Consider the following 20,511-nt stretch of genomic DNA (forward strand, 5'->3'; position numbering starts at 1 on the left):
TATGAAGAGGAGGAAAAAAGAAAAAAAAAAAAAAGTAAATCTAAAAACCAAAGGTGAACAAGAAATAAAAGCAGCAGGAGAGCAGGAGGACACGCATAAGAAGTAGTAATGACAGCCAGGAGCTGCTCTGACACAAAGAACTGACTGAAGAAAATCACATCACTTGTGTGCTGCAGAGCTCCAAGATGTTTTCATCACCCGGTTCCTGAATGCATTTTGGCTGAGGCAGGCAAACTTACGATCTCTAATGAGTCCTTTCATTTGCAGCTTAATAATTTTAACTAGTTTACCATACAACTGTCTTCTAGGTGTCCTGCCAACGGGATCCCACTCATTAACTACACAGACATTAATTACAGATACATAAAACTTAGTAAGAAAGGCACTTAGAAAGATCAGAGAGAAACTTTTTAAAGTATTTTATTTTTTTAATATAGATGCAATATTTTTCCAAGGTCACTTTAGAGTTAAGTGGTGTACAGTCTATTAATGTGGAAGTGCTCATACAGTCATTTCAGGTTAAATGTGCACAGAATATTCTACAACACAAAAACTGCATTTAGAGATTTTTCCTGCTCCAGAATGATTTTGGCAGCTTCAAAAAGCTAACACACGTTTCCATTCTCAAAATCAATCCCTTGAACAACAAACCCTCAAACTGAAACACACTCCACTGCACCCCACAGCACGCTTATCTCAGTAAGGACCTCTTGGCAGACCTGGCTGCGACGGCTGCAGAGCTGTCTTTATCCTGACCCTCAAAGTACTGCTGTTCTATTCGCCGACAAAAGGCTGTGAGATTACTGTAGTTTTTCACTTTTTCAGAGAGTGCATCGGTGATCAGTTGAGTAGTAAGGATTGTGAACAGGTGCCCAAACACCAGAGCGTCCAATTCAGTTGGTCTGTAAAAACAAACATTAAAAAAAGAACAGGGGTTCAGGAAGGGAAGTTCTGATCAAGAAAAACTCTGCTGTTCTGAGCAAATTTAGATAGCCACACAGTCTATGAACTGGGAAGAAATCAGGCACCACTGAACTTACCAAATATATGAAAACTGTGCATACAGCATGTAAGAATCCTGCTAGTTCTTAGTATGGAATCTTTATTTGCTTTTTTTTCTAGCTTGGAAATGTGGAAACACCACTTCTTAGAAGGGACAAAGTTACTGAGCTAATATCAAACCACATTCCACCTTTTAGTTCTATAACAAGGGCAAATGCTTATCAGTTTTTTTGGGGGGGTTCTTTTTCCTCTGTAGCTGTAGATATATATTAAATAATTGATCTTGTCTCACAAAGGAAAAAAGTAGCAGCAGGGAGGAAAAAAAAATAAACAACAAACCAGCAAACATAAAACCCCTATTCCCGTTTTGTGTTTTCCAACTGTTGGGAACTATTCAACGAATAAGAAAAGGAGCTCCAGGGTGACAGCAGCTGGAAACATCTCCTTTTTAAAAGGGGAGTACACAGAAGAAGATGGGCGTTTTGGGAAATAGTGGTCTATTGAATGTTCTCAGTCCTACCTTATTTTAGGTACAAGCCTTTTGAATTGCCATGTTGGACCTTCGTATATATCTAGCCCATGTGTAAATATTTTTTTGGAAATATATTAATACCTTGAGACTCATTTACTGGTGTTCAAGGTAAGCAGCACGAGGGTTTTCTAAATGATGATAATTTTTCTTTTGGCCTATTTGTGGATGCCTAGGAACTTTCCAGTGGAGATGTGGGCCCTTGTACAGCAAACTTAAATCTGTTAGGAACAGGCTGCTTATTTACCTCCTACAGACTCCCAGAAGTCACAGATTGAAAAATACTGAACTAAGAACACATCCTTTCTTAGGAATTTCAGAACACTAAAAATCTTCAAGGCTGAAACTGTACCAAGAAAGCCTGGCTAAAAAACAACAAAAAACAAAATCCCCAAACTATAATTCTTTACAATTTAAGAGATACTATCTTTAACAATGATTTGAGAAGATGCAATTCATAATAAAGAAGAATTCAAACTTGTCTTCTGTAATGCATATTTTTGTATCAAATCAATTTATGTCTCAACTTGGAAGAGATTAAAAGACAGCATATGGTTTTGGTGATTTTTCTGTTGTGTCTTTGCTGCTTAAAGTCCTCTCCCTGCCCAAATGTAGTTAACTGAAGTCCAGACCTGAGCACTTCTAGTCTGGCCAGTGCACAGGGACAAGAGGCAGCCAGACTGATGCTACTTAAATCTGTAACATTTCAAAAATGTTAAATTATTGAAGAAAAAAACCAAAAAAGCATTTTGCAAGTGGCAGAAACAGGTGAACGCACAGGACAGCCCATGAAGGACAGGTTGTTCCTTTTTTCCTCCCCTGGGAATGTGACTCTCAGCTTTCACTTTGCAACCAATCCTTTAAGGACAGCAGGCTACCTGCTCCCCCAGTTCTTAAAAGTCACGGGTACCCTCATGCTAAGTCCATTCAGAGCTGCCCCAGTGATAAGATGGGCAAGACAAGCAAGTCGTGTGTTCACTCCCCTAGGAGAGAATGTTACCAAAGAAATACAAGTAAAGCTTTAAATTTATCCTTTTTAATAAGAAATTAACTGTACAAAGGTGTACATTTCCAGCCAATTTAAGTCGTGCTACCCTGTAGAGAGGACAAGCAGGAGTAAAACCAAATCATAAATTAAAAAAAAAAAAAACAACCCACACACAGAAACTTTCATTTTAAAACCTTTGATTACTTATTTCTGAAATGGCATGTTTATATTCCAGTCACACATTTGTATTTCTGCAACTAATCAAGTAGAATTAAAATAAAATGGGAGTTTTCCATATATACTTTTGTGTGTGTGGATATATATCTATATCTCACACTCCTGGATGTAATATTTCAGTCAAGATTAACTTACTGCTTATTGAAGAAATATGGTTGTGTTCCTAGTCTCTGGGAGAGAGCCTGACAACACTGATCTACATCTTCAAGCACCTATCAAAACACACAAGAGATAAAAGATCCGTATCATCAGGGAAATACCAACATTGCAAAAAATAACCTCCTTGCTGTATTTGCACTGATGGTGGGAACAAGACATATATAATGTTGGAACATCAAAAGCTGTTAAAGTCAGTCAAACCTACACAGTAGACAGGTAGGTAAGTGTTACTTAATCTAACATTTGACATACAGCAATTCTGATTAAGTGCTTCCCATAACATTTATAACTTAGCTTAATGAAAGGTACTAACTTATACCTTAAAACTGCTTTGCTTTTTTTTTTTTCAGACCTCTGACAAAGGAAGCCACAATTGTGCAAAGCCTATGAGCACCATGCAGGAAGTGGGGGCCATAACTTGCAATCTGTTTTCAGGACTCCAGCCTAAACTAACATCACCAGAGACGTACACGCATGGTAAAACATCCTTCCTCCCACTCCATCACAGTGCACATAATTTAAGATTTATTGCTGCTGAAGGCAAATACATGACTCCAGATAATGTTTTAAGTACAGAATATATTTTTTTAGTACATCTATTTTTCCAAACCTTAAAAAAAAATAAAATAAAACAAAATAATAAAATAATAAAATAAAATAAATAAAATAAACCAAACCAACATGGTAAAGAAATAACCGTCGCTTTTCACACTGACCTGGTCAAGTGTCTTGCCAGCCCATCCAATGGCTTTCATCTTCCGCCTTACCTCCCATTGCTTCTGGTAGGACAAAATGCGGTTCAGAGGCCAGGGGTAAGGCGAGCCGTACCTCGGGTGAGTAATCTTTGTTCGGAAATGGAAAGGTACTGTGTTACCATAGAAGAAAATACAGATACCTCTATGCACAAAATAACTAATATTCACATATTTCTATCAGAAAGATAGCCAAAAAAGAAAAAAGGAGTTGCATGATATGCTGTAACTATTTGCACAGAATTTACAGTTTTCAGCATAACCATTTAAACCTATTACTTCAGAAACATACACAAAACCTGTATCTAGTTTGCAGTCAGCTACCTACAGTAATGACATAACTTCCCTAAAATGTGTATGCAAGCAAAATTAAAGTGAAAAGACTGTATCATTAATGGTAGAAATCTCAATGTTTCATTTATGAGTAGGGACTTAAAATTGTGAGCAAAAGTGTTTTCTCATTAAATTTTAATTAAGACAAACGCTGCAGAACCACTCACCTCCTCTACTGTAACATCATCACACCACTGGAGATAGAGCTGGGAACAGAAAGAACACTTTCTAAAACTTCCTAATAAAGCAGAATACAGAGACAATCATTTCTCACTAGCAGAATTTTATTTTCTATATTAGATTAAACCTCCATTTCATTCCTCCTGTTAGGCCTCTGAATGCAGAAAACAAATTAACATAGGAGGGAAAAAGCCCAGTTGCTAGTCCTTACTTTGCCAGCACCAGGACCAAGCTGAGACACAAGCCCCAGTCCTGTAGCCCATGCCTGCCAGCATGTCCAGCATGGCTCCCACAGTGGGACAGTGTCACCTCAACTGGCCACGGGTGCCAACTGCAGGGGATTCCAGCCTCCCACTGGGCACAGGAGCCCCCAGCTGTGGCAGGAGATAGTGGGGTGCCCGACCAGCTGTGGAGTGGGACCCCAGGAAACACCAGCATTTTCTGTCTGTGGAAATCGGTTACTTCTATGGCTACAGGACACATTTCAGGCAGATCAGGGCAATCACACGGGTGGCTTGCTTCTACACAACATTTCAGCAGGCAATCCATAGAGTACAGAGAATTTATTCCTGCCTCCTTTCACCTCAGAAGTTGATGACCTAATCTAAGAACAAGCATTATTTCCAATACAGGGGAAAAAATCCTAAAGCTTTCTTGCCTATAGTCACTTATGCCAGTGTGTGGAGTTACTATGGTTTGCTGTACCTCTGCTGTCAAGAGCATATTATTGACTAATTCCATGTAGGCTTTCATCTCAGCTTTTTGGACTTCATCCAACCCATCACTGAGAGAATGGCCCTAATGGGGAAAAGAGAAAAAAAGAGACACACATGTAAGAAAGGATATTGGAATATTCAGCAATGCCTGACCCAAGGACCTCCGAAGTCAATGAGCTTTGGCTCCAATCCTATCTCTTACATAGCTCAATAACAGATTACATATGCAATTTTTACATAGAGTCCTTTAGAATTAAAAAGCAATGATAGTAACGTAACATAGCTAGTCCACAGGAAATGTAGATTAGTATCGGTTATAGATGAACACAGTTTGAGCACACAGTCTCCTGGATAGTGTGTTTCTGCGACAAGAAGTAAATAAAAATTTATGTCAACTGCTCAGTGAAAATACATTGTTTTTAAAAATATGGGGCAGGGGAGAAGCAAAGGCAAATTTTAACAGCATCTGACACTTCAGGATTTAAACCAATCAGTTCAGGGTTTAAACGCTCTGAGACCCAGGGAGAGGGCATGGAGAATAACAGTCTCAGAAACTGGCCCTGGTATGCAGCTATCCCACATAGAATTTACTGCCAGAATTTGAGTAAATGACAAAGAAAAACATTTCCAGCCCAACAAACTCCTGCTCCAGGATATATTTATTTTAAAATGGCACTATATTTCTGTTCTAACAAATATTTCTGTTTTAACAAATTAGTAACACTCTGGAAGAGCAAATCAAATCAGCACAATGCTAAGGAAGATTAACATGCTACTCATTAATTGATGAAAAAATGTACTATTACCTTGGCTTTTACAAACTGGACTATGGGCCCAAGTTCAGATACTACTTGATTTCCGACATGAATAAAGGGTACTTTGCCTGTAAAATGAGAAATGGATTTTAGTAAGAGCTTTTTATACCTGTAAAACATAATTTACAATTTTCAAAGCAATTAAATATTGCAGGTACGCCTGAACATCAGTTTTTTCCTAACAAGCACAGGTAAAGCTCAAACATACAAAGCTCATCCAGCAAACATTTTTATTAACAAACATCTTCCTCCTGCTCTTCCTCCTCCTGAGCCTCTTTTACATACAAGCCTTGCAATTGTGTAATTCAAAGTTACTGAGATCTATCAACTTGTGCTTTAATAATGGATTTTGCATTGCTGGAAAGACTTAATTCAATGTTTCTCTGAAGTACAGCTGGGAAATCCCAGGAAAGCAGACAGAGCCCTTGGCTAGTTTTATGACACAATGCATTCCCACCCTCCCTGCTAACCCACTGGCAGGGAACGAGCTGCCGAAAGGCTGACAGGAGATGTGGCACTGTGCCCAGAAAAGCAAGCAGGGGGAAGTGCAAACGCACATGCAACCAGGCAGGATCTCAACTCTCCCTCCTCCAGTCCTCCAGATTTCCAAGGACTGGGCCAGCCGGCTCGTGTTGGCTGCCCCAGTCTTCACCCTCCAGTTGTGACCCGGCATTTTCAAGCCCCCACGGTCCTGGGGTCGGGACGAGGTTCTCAGTATGAGACCCACTGCTTCAGGATCTTGGGGGCTGCGAGGGGGAAGAAGCTGCACCATCATCATGGAAGCTAAATGGGGTTAAAGCTTAAACCCGGTAAGGCTCAATGTTCAGTCTATGAAGCTGAGCCCTGAGGGTTCAGCATGGAGCAGGGCTAAAAATCAGTCCTCAAAAGGAAACTGGGAAATGACTGTGTCACTGATGGAATTGGTGGTAGTGTGAAGGGCTGCCAAGTCTGTATGGACCACCTTCTCTGCTTGATTCTTACACACAAAACTGAGTCAAAGCTTTAAAGCAGTCAGAGATACAAGAGGAAGCCCTATTACAGCAAGCAGAATTTGCTATCACATGGCAGAATTTGCCTTATGCCCCTTTTTCCCAGCTCTCAGCATGTGAAGCTGAGGGATCCTGCTCCAGTCCACCCTAACTACATTGATCACTCTGAAAACCTTCATCCAAATACAACTGGCAAACATCAACCTTAAATTTAAAACTAAATCTTTAAGGATTACTTACATGATTGAAGTTGTCGATAAAATGGAGATAAATGCTGGATGTTTTGTATTACTGAGAACATCCTCATGCCCCAAGGCAGTAAACGAGCCTGCCCAGTGCAGTGTGGCACAGCACACTCTTACCTTTCTGCCTCTTCCTGTGGGAAAACTCTGCTCTTGACAGACAGCTCACAGAGCAAGATCAGTACCTGCCTGACTCCAAATATGTTATTGGCAACACATTCACTCTTTCCACCAAAACAAAAAACCCACACACAGTTCAGGCTAACTGAAGATTCAGTCATGGTTTGTACCATGAGATTCACTCCTCACTGTCTCAATCAGCCTAAGGGTAATAAATGAGGTGCATCACGCCAACAAAGGCTTCGTCTGCATCCACATGCTGCATGTTGCGGAAGGAAAGGCAGACCTTGGTGTGCTGCAGAATTCAGTGGTTTCAGTCCAACTGTACTTCACACACCAATACAATCCTGTGGTATTGTACTTCTGAATCCCTCAGAATGGTTTTTGTCATTACAATGACTAGGAGACAAATAACCTTTGCACTAAACAAAGAGATGCAGATCTTTGCTGCTGTGAGACAGAGGATGGTGGGGAGGGAGAGGGGAACAAATGAAAACCTTGTTTGAATTATCTTTAAAGAACAAACATAAAGAAAGGAAATGGGGCAAGGGCAAAAAGAATACATCTACTTCTACCTACATTTAAAATTGAAGCAGGATCATTTTCCCTCATGCTCCTTGTTTACAGCGGAAGAAGGAAGCATTCAGACTCACATTACAACATCAGATGACAAGAAGTGTGGGCACGGGGTGCGAGCAGCAGAGAAGCGAGAGTGTGCAACTGTCACCAGTCCTACTCCTGCATATGCAAGATGTTCCTCCACACATGGATTCAGCATTTCAAAGCTACCTTCATTTACTAAGAAATAATTTAGATACCTGCATATTTTGCTGTTTTTTCAGCGCTGCCAGGCAACTTTTATTTTAAAAACAGCTTAATTCCACTGCTTTAACCAAAATACCAGTGGCAGCAGCAGAAGCCATGCAGCTGGCAGACATGTACTGACAGGCACTTCCACGTGGCAGTCATCCACCAGAGGCAGGTCATCGGTTAGTAAGTACTTCCTCTCATCACAAAAATCTGGGACAGAGTGTGAAGATTGCCAGAGCTTTGCACCCTACATTCAGCAATTATCTCTGTCTTTTAGGCAACCTTCTGGAGCTGGGCTCTGAAAGATTTTAGATAACCAGTCACCTCAAGCAAAAGGTATGGTCTGTGCTGTTCAAATTCATAATTTATTGTTGGTGGGTTTGGATTTCTTTCCTGACAGTCTCATGGATCAGAGGAAGATCTTAAATCGCCCGTCACCCTTAACAGTGACAACGCATCCTTCAGTCTTCTCCTGTATCAACATCCTGGCAATCATCTTTCAGACCAGGTAACAAAAGGTAATCTTTCTCCAGTGTGGTCTCACCCCACCCAATAGCATTCACTGGAATACTCCCTGGATGCAGAAAAAAGCCACATACATCTTTCTGCTTCAGGACACAACTCTCAGGCATTGAAGAGAAGTTTTCCATCAGGCATGTGAACTGTCTGAATGCCACAGACAAGTACTGCAGTTGCTGGCACAGTTACACTTTGTGCCAATGTTACTTTGCATCTGACTGTTTTAATTGTTTGCAGAGGAGAAAGTGCACTGGAGAGGAGTCGGGGAGACAACCCACACCGGGTAGCACTGACCGACTGTTATCAGCAAGACAAGGCACAGTTGCCATGGTATCAAAATGGAGGTATAACGTAGTAATCTAAATGAAGGCCACACTTACCAGATGGTGACATGTACTCGGCATTCGCCCTGCAAACCACCCGGATTGGCAGATTGCACATTTGCAAAAAGGCCTGCAAACAAAGAGTAGCATTTAAAAAGCATTAATATACCAGTGACAAACAAGCACGTTCTTCTCAATACATTTGGCAATGTTTCATCCAGCTCCTAGCGCACACTGATGAAGTACAGCTCCTTGAATGCTGCTTTTAGGAAGAAAGAAGGGTAGGTAAGAGAAAAACAAGGGGTTTTTTTTAACTTCCTTAGACAACTGTTTATGATCCAGTCATTGACTGGAATTCTTCTAATGAAGTTTCACCTATTCTTACTGTTTTTTCCAAGACGAGCAGAGAAGCAGTATCTGATAGATAGAATTAGTGCTGTGGCTGTACAAAATTAAGTGACATTTTGCTCCTCCTGAAAATCATGGTACTTACTACTTCTGGCTAGAGCTGGCCAACCAAGTTCATGTTGTGTAGTGTGGCAAACACACACAGCACCTTCCCACATTATATTTACAATAGCTGCCAGAAGTTTTGCTCTATGATACTGTCAGACCACAAGTCTGCTTTGGGAGGACTTATTTATTATCTTTAGTTTATGTGTATCATGGAGAGTGTAAGTGACCAATTTACTGTTTCTTTCTATCTGTAACCTTAGATTCAAAGTATTCTCAGTAGGATACTGATCTTTGTCAGCACCTGCCATCACTACAAAATCCTTAGTGTGTTTCTGTTGAAATACCAATATATCAAGAAAATTATTTGCAATTTGAACAGAACATGCTAAATACAGAACCTCCTAATCTCTAGAGTCTCTCACAACTCAGCTAAGCCCTATCATTCGTTTTGTCTTTGCGATTAGACAGGTCAAAATTGCAGATTCCAAAATTATATCTATTTATTCACAGTGACTTGAGGTGAAAAAAGCCTACACCAAGGCAGCCACCACCATGAAGAAAAATGCTGCTGTAACACAGCACCTTCTACATGAATCTCCTCCTTACTCTTCAGATTGCAGCATCTGGCAGTAAACTGCACTCTCAGCTTTAGATTCTCAGACTTTAATCACAGACATCATAGTAACCTCAACCTTAACCTTGAGATTGCTCACCTCTGCATTAAATGACACCACAAGGCATGAACTAACATTGGCATAAGTCCTGTTCCTAATTTTGTGGCTTCTGTAGCATCCATCAAGCAAACAAAAAGAACCCAAACAGCTCCTCTCCTCTGCATTCTTCAAGTCCTTTATTCCCAAACTCTAACCCAATACAGGGAAAAATGCCAAAAGCTTTGGTCCTTTTCCAACCAAATCCAAGAACTGCACAGTCCATTACAACATTTGGCTCTTGCAGTTTTAAATGACCTAACTCAAATCCAAATCCCAGTTTAAAGCAAGGAACTACGGTCACAAGCTGCTACACAAGACATGGATTACAGCTGACATGAACCCACTTCACAACGGTGGAGGCTCTGTAAAATCCACCAGAAACCTGGGTTTCTACATCTTCTGATTTCCTCAGCCTAATTCTGACATAAAGCACTGCTTGGGAGCCTGTTACTATACATACACATGCAGACAGAGATAGACAGATGTGTGAAGAGAGGGTACTAGTCATGGCCAACATAATACTGCACTGTTTAGCAGTAAGCTGGTCTCTAGGGTGCTTCATCCCAACCAGAACCTCTGTTACTGCTTAAGGGTGCAACTATCACCCAAAGAAAATACAAGGCACTGGCCACATTTGAGATCACCCGATTTCTAAGTCTGTGCACCCATCAGAGTCCAACAAAAATTGAGGCTCTTGCTGTCTGAGCATCACAAACTCCATGCAAACAGTAAGAATACCCGAAGGACTAATTCTTAAACAGGAATTTCAGGCATCAGTCTGTTGTCTTGTTCCAGGATCTCTTCCTTTGCCTGCTGGCTCTGCAGGACCTAACAATGTCCAGACTGTTCCAGCTACTGTTATGTGCATCATGTCTTCTGCCCAAACTATGGCACCATACACAACATCTTTGGAAAGAATTAAGAGACAAGAATGCAAAGACTTTGGTTTAGATTAAATACTCCTATGGCATTGCTGGACATGATCTATCCCACCAAAAACATACACTCTAACCCTACAAGTACACAGACTTCATTCTCCTGAAAGCTCTACCAGCAGCTCACAACAGCATCTCAACAGTGGAACCGATGGCATCAAACAGCAGCTCCAAAGAATTTCATTTTTGTGTGGGAGGAGTGAACTTCTACCATACTACTTAATCCTTAGCAGCTTAATTTCATCTCAAAAATACGTGAAACTTCATTTGATCTAGGCTTACCAAATGAGCATCTTTTGCAGTAAGGCACTAAATTAACTCTGCAATTCTGCATTTTGTAACTGCCATGTACTAGTCTCACTGCAAGTGCAGAAGAAGAAAAAGTCTGAACTGCACTGGAGTTAGAACAATGCATGAGTGACTAGAAAGCTTGTAAGCGCAGAGACACATCTAAGCAAAAGGAGGTTAACAGGAAAACTATTTTTACTTTTTCATGTCAGCGTGTCAAAAATGAGACACTAGCACAGAACACTTAGGTTACATGAGGTGCTTCAGCAAATTATTGCCTATTGCACATAGTATTGTATATTGGCTCTTACATAGTACAAGGTTACCACCAAACACGCAGTTTGTCACTCTGAAAAACAGTCCTCAGCATAGAGACTAAACTATAAATATTTTCAGTGTCCAGCCAAGTTTCCATCAAAAATCTGAATCTGACCTTTCTCTCTCTCCTTCTCCTCAATAAACATCCACAGACCAGGGAATATTGACCTTTATTACATTTGGCAGGGAAATTCTACCTCAGCCTCTGGCCTCGTGCAAAGGGGATTGAGAGTACGTTGCCATTTCGGCACCTCAGAAATGCAGACATGTCGGTTCCATGTGCCCCTTTTGGACCTTGTAAATAAAAGAGGAGAGAGGAGGTTGAACTAGAAGTGAGCTCTAATGTGGGAACAAATACTAACTAAATAATATGCTCACTACTCTGCATAATAAAGACCCTAAAGTAAACGCCAAACCAAAAACCTGAGAAAACTTCCTTGGAATGGTCATCTTCAGTTCTGATGGAATGTTTCATAGCTCACCAGGACTGAGCTTGAGAAACTGAAAAGTGACTCAAGATTAAAACTAGACAAATGCATCCAGTTCTGCACTCGCCCCAGGCGTCCTCCTGTGAGGTTCAGAAACACTGAGCAGTGCAGCTGCCTCTCCAGCAGCCCTGCAAGGCCTGGGTCAGCAACCCCCTTCAGCACCCACGTGCCAACAGCTGTTCCACTTCAGTCTGTCTGTATTTAAGATCAGCTTTAATATGAGTGGTGAAATAGCAATGAAACTCAAAACAAGAAAAAACAGAACAGTGAAAGAGTTGAAGACAAAATTATTTAATGCCATACAATAAACCTAACTTAAAAAAAAAAGAAAAAAGTAACTGCTATTGCATCTTTTAAAAGTCCAGGGAATTAAAAGACCAATTATGTTGAGCTGTAATTTGTATACGAAGCATGACCTATTCAATTTTAAGTGCCCCTTAAACATTGTTCTGCAGGAAAATGAAGGAAAGTCCCATAATACAAGAGAAGTTTAATCTTTATTGGATATACACTGCTGAACTAATAACCACCTGGACAAGTAGGCCAGTATTCATTTCTTGATTCTGCTTAAACTAATGGTCCACTGGAGAGCCTTCAAGTTGACTAAAAAATACATGTCAACTGATAAGAGGAGACAGTATTATCGCAAACTACGAAGGCTCAGCCTAAGAAATAAGCCTTAAAATTTGCACTGCCATGAGAGCACTTACATTCTTTCACTGATGTAACTGACAGGCTTTGGAAATTATTAGCATTAACAACACAGGTGGTTTTGACTTTATAAGCACTAGTGAATGCATTTCATATTTATGGAAATTATGGTGTCTTTTAGAAAAAGAGAAAGCCAAGGATCATGTCCAATGCATTGTTATAAACATCCACTCTGTCAAAACGTCAATTTTTTTTTCTGATGCATTCAACTAGATAAATAATATTTTAGACAATAACTGATGTTAGGTAGTAAGTGCAATGAACTATTACCAAAATAGTTGAAACTGGCACAGATCAAAGAAACCCTACAGAAAGAATATAGTACAAAGCAGCAATTTTTGCAAGTCTTGATCTCATTTAACACTTTGGCCCAGTGATCAAGGGAGGATTTGTTCCCCTTTTGAGCACTCATGTAGACTGTCAAGAACCAGCACATTTGGTGTGCAGATGGTATCAGACCGCCATGGCTTCCAACTCTGATAAAAGATGCAGTGGGACACTGATTATTTCAGCTCAGGGCACCTCCTTTCCCTTTGGCTACCTCACATACATAATTTCAGCAGGCAAGTAAACCCTGGCTTTTCTTGCGAGAGAAACCATCAACCAATGGGAATAAGCTCAGCTACACTGAGCACTTTTGGAGTGAAGGGAGAGAGATGGAAGGCTGAAACCACCCCCGTGCAGTTCTGCTGAGATTTATGAAGGTATCAACACCCCTTCAAAGACATGGCATCAAAAGCTGAGCAATCTGAAGGACCAAGGGCCTGGGCTCATTCTAGTACATCAGAGATTGTTAACATCATTAATTCAGCTGATCACCTTAAAAAGGCACTAAAAGGGGCCAACTGAATTTAAGCCCTTGTGAAAATTAACCTAAAAATGGTAAGCAAGTCAGTAACAGTGAAACTAGAAAGAAGACGCCGAACTGAGAATGGCCTGTCACACCTTGCAAAGATGCTTGTCATTCCCAAGAAAAGTATTAAATTTCCTGCTCTTTTCTCCACTGGAAAAAAAAAAAAACCAAACCAAACCAAACCAAACAAAAAAACAAACAAAACAAAAAAAACCCCACAAAAAAAACCCACCAAAAAACAACAGCAACAACCACAAAAAACCCCACCTGTACTAGCACAGACCAAACAAGGTGACTACTGCAGGCCTCAATCTCCTCCAGCACCAAGGATTCTCATGCAATAATAGTACAGCAATTGTAGTTCTTCAGAATGGAGGGGGGGCCAAGGAAATCAGTTTTCATGTCTGTAATAAAACTGGTACATTTTACTTCATCTAACGTTTTCCAGTCCACAGTAACTGTAAAGATCTTCACTGAAAATGTTTCTGGATACTTTGAAAACCACTCTTCCAAACAAACTCTAAGCAAGGAAAGGAGAACTGAATTCCTGCTGGAAAGGATAAACTTTTATTTTTATGCTTAACACCTATTGAAAGAGGTAACTATTTGGATCAATTAATAAAGAGAAGGGATCAACATTCTTATTTTCCCATCCAGAGATGACTGCCCAACAAACTTTACACAAATAAAGGAAACTTCATTCAAGCATAAATATACAGAATTCACTACAACTGAAGGACATCAAACAAAAATGCTCAGGCTTTTAAAAGAAATGAGTAATTTCATGGCTCATACTAGTTAATGCAGCATGAAACAATGAAATTTCAGATTGGGAAGAAGTGAGTTTATTCCCATGGCATCAGCAGAAGTGCCTCCTTTATCCATATGTTCCACCGATTATTTGCATTTCTGTCATTTTAAAAACAGGGGCCCGATTTCTTGTGCAGTATCCGCAATGGTCAAGGACTGAAGCAGACGCCTGGTAAACTGTCCAGTTTTAGTAACACATTCATTATAAAGTCTGCTACAAAAACTTTTCTCAAAGTTAATTCTGGAACAAAGTGTGTCCTTTCTTTGCATGAGGTTAATGTGAGAAACAAATAAAGGTATTAAAGATTCGCCTTAATAGGGTTTGTCAGCTTCCCTCCCATGCCTGCTTTCTGTCTTTCTTCCCTGCAGACTAACAGTCTCCCCTCTCATGCTCTTCCAGCCTCTTTACCTGTAGTATCACCTACTCTTCTGGCAGCTGGAAAGGGAGGAATGCAAACAATATATTTTAGCAATGCTACCTCTCTTCTTCAAGACTGAAAGTACCAAGTCTACAAAGCTGCTGCTGCCTCTGTGCACCTTGTTTTAGATGAGAGACAGGGAAGTCGAGAGTTGCTGCAAGTCCATGAGGAGAAAGAGAGAAGAGGCATCAAAAAGGTGCCACCAGATGAATAATGTCTGTCCTTTCCTGCCCTCCCAATAGTTACTGTTATAGACTAGGGAAGAAAGAGTGTGGGAGTTGTGAATTAAGAAAAAGCACAGAGAAGCCTCTCAGTACCTTTCCTGCCCTACACACAGGACTATGGTTTGCATTTCACTGCCTTCTCCTCCTGGAGAGCACCCTGAGTCACTCTGTTGTCAGTCAGCACAGAACAAGCCAGTTCATATTTTTGCTGAAGAGAATGAAGTATCAGCAGCTATGTGAAAAGGACTGATAGGAAGCTTTGAGGTGATACTTGTCACAAAATTAATCAACAATCTTATGCCCATCATTCATTTCAATCATGGCAGGTGACATCTCCTGCCAGAATTACAGAGTACATTTACAACAGCAGCATTGCTTAAAGGACACAATCAACTTAAGGCTTGTTTTGTTTTCTTATAGCCCAGCCAATTTCCAATTCAAAATGTAGGCAGTACATTGGATTGCAATTATCTAAAAAATAATCAGAGCAATCACCTTTGTGCTGCTGTAGCACAGCTCAAAAGCCCAGAGCCCAGAAACCAGAGCCAGCCTCGGGGCAACTCACCCCACCCTCCTCTTCCTCCTCTTCTCACACCACTGACATTCTCATCTCCGCTGCTGCTGCTGCCGCTCTCAAAGCAACGCAAGAAAGTGATGGCATGCGTCTTCCTATGATGACAAGGACGGAAAATGACTGTGCATAAAATACAATGGGAAGGAATAAGAGAAGGGAGGGGGGCGTTTTGTATTTATTCCTGCTGTTAATTGTTTTAGGGGCCATTTTTAGTCTTTCGCCCCCTTCCTCTTTGCCCTCCCCAGCTAAGGAAGGGCTGTTCAGACACCATCAGTGGGAAACATAACACATACCAGGCAGCGAATCACCCTGTCAGAGCTCCATCACAATGTTCTCCTCCTCCTCTCCAGTTCCCTCTCAGAATAATACACATGACCAAATACATATACTCATTAAAAATGAGTTACAACTTGATGTAAATCATATCCAGATTGCAGTTTCTGAGATCAGAGGCAAGAATGAAATTACTTATGCCAAGACTCAAATAGTTCACAACTTACATCCCCACAGGAGGAACGCTGTTTTCAGATGGCACAGTCCAGGCTTCATTTGAAGAAGATATATTCATTATTAGTTTTTAATAAAGAACGAGGCATTCCAAGCCATCTCTTTTTCAGCAGCACTTCTAAAAGCACTCACACAATACCGTTGTGAGGAAAGAGTGAAAGGCATTCTCTGTTTTCATTTTTACATTATTTCATGATCCTACAAAGGACAATATGTGATGACAAACAAAAGAGTTATTCTCTACTTTATTGTAGGAACACATTTTAAAATTAAAAACCATGAACGAATCTACAGAATAATTCAGTTTTCATATCAAACAGCTGCAGACCCTGTAACTGAAATAGTGTGTCTAAGGTTATAAATGAAAACTGTTCAGTATCATTCTTTGAGTGACAGATTAAATTCCCAATCCAGTTATGGTAATGGCCACATTTGTAGTTTAACATAAATTAAGAGCTTAATTATATTTGCAACTATTTTAAACAAAATAACAAATTCCTGTGTACCTGTGAATGTAATTTATAGCAAAGCCACGTTCATCCTCCAAAACAATCTATTTTACACTGCAGCACACCACTGCTCTAATGGTATAATGTAATTCTTGTTGTAGAATGCGGAAAGAGTAGATTCACTGGTAGCACAGAGGTTTTGAAGATAAATGAAGATGCTATTCATTCAGGGGTAATTTCATCTTAGAACTATATGAAAGATGTTTCACTCACAAACAGTACCTGTATGGCTTGGGATTTAAGCATGTTTTCAGCTACAAAGCAATGCTGCTAGATTGATTATGTTGATACTGCATTTCTCATCATGAAGAATTCCACCTTTTATTCTCTTTAAAAAAGATTGTCAGATTTTCATTTCAGTACCAAGCCTTTGTTCAAGCCTCAGCAACAAGTTCAAATTTCTGCTAATGTTTTGTCTAGAGAAAAACCAAACCACAATTCATACACACACAAAGTCACAAATCTGTCAAGGGCAATTAATCATGCGCGATTTACACGTTTATTTGATTACTTGTTGAAGTAAATAAGCAGTTGGTCTGTGTAACACAATTTTAAATTGCCCAAACATCCTTCTGTCATTCAGGACTAAGAACAGACAATTCTAAATGCGCTTTCCTGGAACATATTAAGACCATTTACAAGGACATCAATTTCACAAGCAATTAATACATATCTTAACATAATGAGCTGCAGGCTCTATAACCTCAGGACAGATGAGAATTTCCACAATCCTGAACGTTTTAGACAGCTTTTTAAGCAAGACTCTGAGACTACCTGCATAACTATTTCAGAAGAACCTGTAATAACAGAGGCAGCCTCGACATCCACATTCCTCCTCCTGACAAGTTGGAGCAGAGCGCAGAGATGCTGCGCTGCCCTTTGGGGCCAGGCATGGCGCAGCTGCATTAACCCCCTCCCTCCTGCTCAGCCCTGCGACTTCCACCCAGGCACCCAACACAAGCGCTTCATCTGTGCCCAGCACCAGCCCTGGACAGGCTCCCTGCCTCACACCGAAACACGCTCTCCTGCGGGAATTCCGTTTTAATCCATTCAAACCTCCAGTCCTCCCTCCCTGAAGTTGTGGAGTTGTTTTGTTATTGAAATGTAGTTGTGTGTTTGCTTCTGGGTTTTGGTGGCTTTTTTTATTATAATAAAACTGATAAGCAGGAATGCTGTATAATGGAAGCTGTACAATAAATAAATGGAGAACGTTTTTAACCATAAGTCCTGCTACCCAGGAGGTGTATGTGTTTTCATTACCTTTAATGGGAACAGGGCTGAACACAAGAAGAACACAACCTTCATTCTATGTACAACATTCTCTTTCTTGTAGTTAGATAATCATTACTGATTAGTATTTTCCCTTGATTTTAATTGCTTTGCAGTGAAAATAAAACTTCATTCAATATTAAAATTTTGCGGCCTAAGATCAAATGGGCTTCAATTTCAGCAGGACTGTATCGTACACTACATCAAGTTAGCAAACATGTGCAACCACCAAGATGTACCAGAGATAACGCACTAGCTCATTTGAAGTTATGTTGCATTTTCAGCACATACAAAGAACCTGAACCCAGTAAAAGACAAATTAATTGTTAATTTAGTCTGTTTCCAAGAACAACAATGGGCAAAAGAGGCATTAAAAAATAGACAACAGCAAAACCCTGACAGAATCAGCAGAGAGATTCTACAAGGTGAGAGGGATTACTTTTTTCATTGGTTTTGGTGGGTTTTAACTACTGGAGGCACTGCCACCACAGTTACTTAACAATTCCCAGAAGACTCTGTCCTCCCCTCTATTATCTGACATGTAGCTGAAGTCAGGAATCCAGATTTCATTGCACAATGAAAGTCATAAGTTCAATCATCATTAAAACAGTAAGACTCAACCAACTCCCAATGTTCAGTCTGCAGCCCTCACTACTCATTAATTCAAACAAAATGCCTGCAACAGTCTGTTACACCTACACTGAGAGTAACTTGCTCTGCTGTCTGCTTCATCTGCTCTGTTGACAAGAGCTTCATTAAATGCCATCCGTATTGCAGGGTCATTCATTTTAGAACAATCAAATTCTACCCTGACTACTTACTATGGCATTGGATTTTAATTTTTATATGTATTTTATTTTACATGTATTTATATGTAAATATTATTTATTTTCTATCATATATGCTCTGAGATCTCTCCCAGAGCAGCACTACAAAGAGGCGCTGTAAGATTTTGAGAAAGGTCAGTTGCAGCACATTTAGAGTCTTGCTGTGAACTATGTTCCTTAAACATTGGATGTCAGCTGACACCCCATGCTCTTTCTATCAGAGGGACTCAAAGTTCTGATGCATTTTCATCACACGAAAGTTCAACAAGCCATGAACAAGTTATGTATATGCTTTGGTGATACTCATGCGCCCCCAAATCAGTAATGGGGGAAAAATAACCGCAATAGTGGGAAATAGCTCCCAGGCACCAGCTCCTATTTCTGCTCCTAACCCCAATTCCTACTTCTTTCTCAGGAAAATAACCTTCCCCTCTACCAAAAAAAAAAAAAAAAAAAAAAAAAAAAAAAAAAAAAAAATATATATATATATATATATATATATATCCAGTAAAAAGATAAACAGGCTCTCATCAGAATAAAAAGTAAATTCTAAAATATAGAAACAAAACACACAGGTATATTTAAAGCTTTCTGATCACTAAGCTCATAATACATAACTACAGAGCCTAATAGTATTTAAAAATGGATCAAAGACACCAAGGATAGCTATTCTTTCACAGTCACAACCATGTTACGCAGATTCTTCAAAATAGATATGATTCTCAATACGAAATTGTTCTATAAAGTTTAAGATCAGATATCTACCAGAGCCATATTTATAGTCATGGCTACTATCAGCTGTCCAGCTAGAGAATATTGAAGAAAAACAAGCATTTTTAATATATCATAGTTAATTTATCATCTAAATGACATGTGTAGGATAAGAATGGACTCAAAACAGTAAAGCAAAATGATGCATTAGAAAAGGAAATTTTAGGGTTATATTGTTGCTTCTTTTCTTTGTGTTTTAAATGCAAGCCACACCTAGACATATTGTTAGTTGGTAAGAAAATTCATGAGAACCACAAAAAATACAGTTGCTGGAGTAAAAAGGTACACTGAGATGAAGTGAGCAACAAAAACACTTACTTGCATTACTGTGAGGCACAATATAAAACACACGGACCAAACAAATAAACACTGCCCAATTTATTTGGTGTATCAAAGACGACTCATCTTTCCAGCAAAGGATAAAGGTACTTTCTTGCTGTGAGAGAATTTACTCTTGGAGGTATTCTCTAGATTGCCATACTGGAACAAAAAAAGTTCGAGATCCTGGAAGTAGTTACCATGATCAAATGATCCTAATTCACCATTAATGTCAGTTACGGTCTCCAAGTGTCCCATTTTGGCTAAATGGGATGTGACCTTTTTGGAAAGCCCTCAAAGACTGCTCACTCCAGCTGCTCTGAGTGAGACCACACACAAAAAGCAAGAAGCAGGGGAACAGTGCAATTCCCTGCTACACAAAGCAGCAGCAAAGTTGCTTTGAAGAACAGGAACCTTATAGACATCCTGCTCACCAGCACTGACAGTCAGGCCTTCTCTGCTAATGGGGAAAACATCCCCTCGAGATTTGGGGTTAGTGAACCTAACAGGTTAATGGAATTTACGCAGACTTCATAGCCACAGAGGTGCTTTTAAGTCAATTAGAGATGCAACTTTGTCAATTATATAGACTATTTCTAAAAACCACATTGGATCTCAATTCTGTATACCTGATGAAATTGATAAAACCTATCAAAGACATGCAGAGATCTGATGCCCGGAGCATGAAGCAAATACGGCTCGAGTTTGGGACAGTATGAGCTTTGAGAATTCAATAACAAGCAAGCATCATGCAAGATGTTACAAGATGAACTAGCATACCAAGTGACAAAAGATGGGAACCATGCA

The 20,511-nt window shown here is 39.9% G+C and overlaps 1 protein-coding gene across 5 annotated transcripts in view; it reads right to left on the bottom strand.

Moving 5' to 3' along the window:
• Positions 1 to 413: 413 nt before the first annotated feature.
• MTX2 (metaxin 2) overlaps positions 414 to 20,511 on the bottom strand; it is a 35,301-nt gene continuing 15,203 nt past the window's right edge. For 3 of the 5 annotated variants that reach the window (XM_080346803.1, XM_080346805.1, XM_080346804.1), the window contains 7 exons: positions 8,772 to 8,844; positions 5,703 to 5,779; positions 4,886 to 4,978; positions 4,168 to 4,206; positions 3,632 to 3,757; positions 2,892 to 2,968; positions 414 to 902 (listed from right to left, as the gene is read on the bottom strand). In XM_080346803.1, the coding sequence (XP_080202929.1) occupies positions 692 to 902; positions 2,892 to 2,968; positions 3,632 to 3,757; positions 4,168 to 4,206; positions 4,886 to 4,978; positions 5,703 to 5,779; positions 8,772 to 8,844 (696 nt within the window). In that variant the 3' untranslated portion in view covers positions 414 to 691. Of the gene's footprint in view, positions 903 to 2,891; positions 2,969 to 3,631; positions 3,758 to 4,167; positions 4,207 to 4,885; positions 4,979 to 5,702; positions 5,780 to 8,771; positions 8,845 to 15,424; positions 15,644 to 20,511 lie in introns of those variants that run through there. The other 2 variants (XM_080346806.1, XM_080346807.1) reach the window with 2 other exon arrangements.

The sequence above is a fragment of the Nesoenas mayeri genome (genome assembly GCF_963082525.1).
Source record: "Nesoenas mayeri genome assembly, chromosome: 6".
Classification (NCBI taxonomy): domain Eukaryota; kingdom Metazoa; phylum Chordata; class Aves; order Columbiformes; family Columbidae; genus Nesoenas; species Nesoenas mayeri.